At 32.9% G+C, this 5,166-nt stretch overlaps 1 protein-coding gene across 1 annotated transcript in view; it reads left to right on the forward strand.

The window, feature by feature from the left end:
- STXBP5L (syntaxin binding protein 5-like) overlaps positions 1-5,166 on the forward strand; it is a 386,990-nt gene that overhangs the window by 278,487 nt on the left and 103,337 nt on the right. Inside the window, 1 exon segment of the mRNA XM_012640519.1 lies at positions 1,667-1,792. Within this exon segment, the coding sequence (XP_012495973.1) occupies positions 1,667-1,792 (126 nt within the window).

Here is a 5,166-nt window from a genome sequence, read left to right on the forward strand (position 1 = left end):
TAATATATATGGACACATTTAATGTTGACTTGAAAAGTAAAGAAGGCAATCTTAAGGATAATTAAGAGAACCGAAAGGAAAAACTCAGTATAATCCTATATTATGTGGTTATCACCTAAGGACCAAATGGCAGACCTGATTTAAGTATATTATTTTGTGATTTACATTATATTATGAACGATTCTTGAGTTGTATACTATTTGTACTTTGCTTAATTGTATGTAGGCATCCATCCCTAAGTCACTTCCCTTTGCTGAATTTAGTCTCCGATATACATTAGTTGATAAATAAACATTTCAACTAGCCAAATCTTCATTTTAGCAATATTATGATTCTTACCAACATACACGTTTGTGCAACTATTTGAACTTTTTTTTTTTTGCCTTTGTGCTTCCTACTGAGCAAAATGGTGGTCAGCAAGGGCCTCATTAAGAGGGTGAGATTGAAATAAAAACTTGAAGTAGGTGAGGGAGTTAGGCAAAGAATATCTGGTGGAAGAATGTTCCAGGCAGAAGGAACAGTTATAGCAAAGAACTTAAAGTTCTTGTCATGTTTGAGGGGCAGTAACAAAGTCAGTGCAGCTAGAGTGGGTGGGGTGGTGATAGGACATGAAGTCAGGTAGGTAATAGCCAATTGTAGGCCATTGTAAGGACCTTGACTTTTTATTCCAAATGAGAAATAGGGAATCATCATAAGGTTATGCATAGGGAAGTGACATGATCAGACTTAAATTTTAAATAGACTAATTTAGTGGCTGTTGAAAATGGATTTGGGGATAGAAGGAAAAGACAGAAGCTGGGAGACCAGTTAGGAAGCTACTGGAGTAAACTAATTAGAGATGAAGTTAAGGGCTGCCAGATTTAGCAAATAAAGTCAGGATACTCACTTAAATTTGATTTTTAGGTAAACAATGAACACTTTTTTAGTAGCAGTATATCCCAAATATTTCATCGTACATATTTATACTAAAAAAATGTATTTACTGTTTATTTGAAATTTAAATTTAAATGGGAGTCCTGTATTTTTATTTGGCAGCTGTTAATAAGGTGATAGTAGTAGAGGAGTAAAAAGTAATCAGGTTCTGGATATATTTTAAAGGTAGCATTGACGATATTTGATAATTGGATGGTTGGGAAATATGAGAGAAGTATGAGAGAGGAAGAATTACTTTAAGGTTTTTTAACTAAATAACTAGAAGGCTAAAAGTTGCTATCAATTGGAAGAGAGAAGGCTACAGGTAGGGCAGGTTTAGAGGAAAATATCAGAAATTCAGGTGTTGGATATGTTAAACTTATGCTGGGTAGTAGGTTAATGGTCATTCTTTTTATTATGCTTTATAACTTACATATATGTAATAAATATTACATAAGAAAAATAATTACATAATAAAAATAATTTAAAATACTATTCTCAAAAAAAAAAGAAGTGATGAAAGCCAGTTAAAGTTGTGGATTTTAATAACTGAAAAGGTACTTAAAGAAATAACTAAGCAATCATAAGTGGTTCAGTATATTTTGAGGAAGCTAGAAGACACTGTCCACCTGAGGGCTGCTCCCCCAATGCTTGGTGTTGTGTATTTCTATAGGATAAATCTATATAAATTCTCAAGTTTGAGCATGCTTATTTAAGCTGTATATGATAGAATTATTTTTTCTCTTTCTTCTAGTGTTAAGACACGACCAGTGAGGATGCCTCCAGGATATCAAGCAGAACTTGTTATTCAGCTGGTGTGGGTAGATGGTGAACCTCCCCAACAGATTACTAGTCTTGCTGTAAGCTCAGCATATGGAATGTAAGTAATTAAACTTTCTTTCTGATTTGTAGTATTTAACTTATATGTTTGATATTTTTAGATGTTTCTTTTAAAATACTTAGGTGAAGTCCTAAAAATGGAAAGAAGCCCTTACCCAGATTTTTATTAGATTGAACATGGTATAAGAAAAATTAAAATTTAAACTGTGGTTATTTGTTCTTTTTTGATGTCAAATTTGTGATAGTGTTCTCACCTTTGATGTTATTAAGAGATTATTAGGATGTTACTGCACTTATACCTTTTTATTTGTGTGCTTTTGTATATTCTGTTCTTTTTCTCCTTATATGTTATTTTGGATGCTTTCTTTTGACTTGTCTTTTAGAGCTAATTCCCTCTTCAGCTGTGTCTAATCTAATGATAGATATACATATGGAGTTCAATTTCAGTTATTTTTCAGTTCTAGACCTTCTATTTGATTATTTTAAAGCTTCCTGTTCTCTTCCTAAGTTATCATTTTTGTCTTTATTTCCTTGGGCATATTGAATGTAGTGTTTACATATGTTTTTGATACTTCCATACTTGGTATCCGGACTATTACTTTTCTTGGTTTGAGGGTCCCGATATATTGTGTACATGTATTCTAGTTTGGGTTTTTTTTAGTTTATGTTTTTTTTAAAAAATTGAGAAATGAACATTATAATTTGAGGTTCTAGATGATGTTATCTTCCTCCAGAAAGTATTTTCTCTGGAAGTCTAGGTTAAGAGACTATAGAAGGCTGAGCGCAACATAACTCAATCAAATATAAGATGTTTGAAAGTTGGATTTTATTCTCTTTAAAGTCTAATTTAATTCCAGTTAATCCAGATTCCTAGGTTGTAGCCTTCCATAGAGGTTATGTCAAACTATACTCCCACCAGCAATGTTGAGAATGCCTGGTTTCCGACAACCTTTTTAACAACAACATATAACCAAACTTTTGATCACCGTTGATTTTAGTGAAAAGTAGTATTTATTATAATATTAGTAGACTTTTCTTGTATCTTAAGTGAAATTGAACACCTTTTCCTGTATTGTGACATTTCTGTTTCTATTCTTTGTTCATTTGTCTGCAGAGTTGGCTTTTATCTTAGAGATTTGTGAAAACCATTTATATATTAGGGAAGTTAGCTATCTCTATAATTTGTGAATATTTTCCCTGTTTTTGTTTGCTTTATGACTTTGTTTAGGATGGTTTCTTCTTTCCCATGCATAGCTTTTAAAATAATTCTATTTTTTTATTCTCTTCTTTTATGGCTCTGGATTTTGTGTCATCCTTAGAAAGGTATTCCTAACATTAAGATAATAAAAAATTATGTTTTCTCTAATATACTTATTGTTTATTTTATAGATTGAAAGTTTTAATCTATCTGAAACTTACTTAGGTATAAAGTATGAAATAAGGATTAAACTATATTTTTTCCTGATTACTAAAAATGTGCCAATACCATTTTCTGAATACTTCACCTTTCCCTACTAACTTAGAATCAACTTTTATCAAAAAATACATTTCCTTGTGTATTTGGCTATATTTCTGTATTTCCTAAGCTAAGTCTGGTGAGCCCTAAGAGAACTCCTTGAAGCCATCCATAAAGGGGAGTACATGAAAAAAAAAAAAAAAAGTCTTATTTTTGTGTTGCTGGAGTTTTCTGCATGAAAGTGGGGAAATAAATATGAACATAGATGTTGAATGCTTGCTTCTTACTAGAAAATACTTTGGTAGGAAAGGGGGAAGTAATAGCTGATGGAAGAAGGAAGAGGACGAAGGGACTGTGGAACAATCCTATCATTTGATATGTAAGAATGTATGATTAATCTCTAGTCCAAGTAATTACCATGGAAGATGGCTGAGCTCAAGCCATTTACAGGGTTCCCTTCTAAAGAGATTGACCTGCAAAGGCTAGGGGACATCAGAATTAAGAAGCTATGAAGATATATCACATGGTTCCATTGTTAGAATAGGTCAGCTGGAGAACACATTTTCCATGTAAGGGAATTGTGGAGGTGACGGTCACTATAGAGCCTCTGAAGAACCTACACTTGTATTAGAGAGCTGTCTCATAGAGAGCTTCAGCTGTCAAAAAAATCCCAGTTCATGAGGCTGCTGGAGTAAATTCCACCAGGTTTTAAAGAAATAAATCACACAAGTATTACATAAAATTTTCCTGAGAATTATGAAAGATGAAATCATGCTCATCTCATTTTATGAGGCCAAGATAACTTGATGCAAAAACTGAAAAAGGCCATTACAAAAAGAGAAAATTATAAGTTCATATCATTTATGAACATATAAGAAAAAGTCCCAACCAATGTATAAATAACTCTAGCAATTAAAAAAGATAACAACCAAGTTTGATTTAAACTAGAAATGCAAAGTTTGTTTAACATTTTAAATGAATCAGTATAATTCATCACATAAACAGAATAAAGCAGAAAAACAATAAGATTGTCAGGAATGCAGAAAACAAAGGCATCTAATAAAATTCAGCATCCATTCATGATTTAAAAAGAAACTGCTTAGTAACTAAAATGAGAACAAAATTTTCTTTTTCTTTTTTCTTTTTTTTTTAATTTAAGAAAATTGTGGAGATACAAATGCTTTGGTTACATAAATTGCCTTTGCACCACTCAAGTCAAAGCTATAATACAAGCGTGCCCATCCCCCAGACAGAGCACACGGCACCCATTAGGTGTGAATTTTTTACCCATTCCATCCTCCCCCATCTCACCTGCCCAACACCCAATGAATGTTACTTCTATATGTGCCCATAAGTGTTGATCAATTAGTACCAGTTTGATGGCGAGTACATGTGGTACATGTTTTTCCAACCTTGTGATACTCACTTTGAAGGATGGGCTCAATCTCTATCCAGGATAATATAAGAGGTGCTAGATCACCATTGTTTTTTTTTGTTGGGTAGTACTCCATGGTAGACATATACCATATTTTATTAATCCACTCGTGTATTGATGGGCATTTGGGTTGTTTCCACATCTTTGCAATTGTAAATTGTGCTGCTATAAACATTCTAGTGCAGATGTCTTTATTATAGAATGTCCTTTTTTTCCTTTGGATAGATCCCTAGTAGTGGGATCGCTAGATCAAATGGTATTTCTATTTTTAGCTCTTTGAGGTATCTCCAAATTACTTTCCACAGGGGTTGTACTAATTTGCAGTCACACCATCAGTATAAGAGTGTTCCAATCTCTCCACATCCACACCAGCATTTATTTTGGAGCTTTTTGATAATTCTCACTGGAGTTAGGTGATATCTCATTGTAGTTTTGATTTGCATTTCCCTAATGATTAGAGATGTTGAGCACTTTTGGGGGGGAAAAGAATCTGTATTCAATAAGTGGTGCTGGAAAACTGGAT

Source organism: Propithecus coquereli, unplaced genomic scaffold, assembly GCF_000956105.1.
Source record: "Propithecus coquereli isolate 6110/MARCELLA unplaced genomic scaffold, Pcoq_1.0 Scaffold10, whole genome shotgun sequence".
In the NCBI taxonomy this organism is placed as follows: domain Eukaryota; kingdom Metazoa; phylum Chordata; class Mammalia; order Primates; family Indriidae; genus Propithecus; species Propithecus coquereli.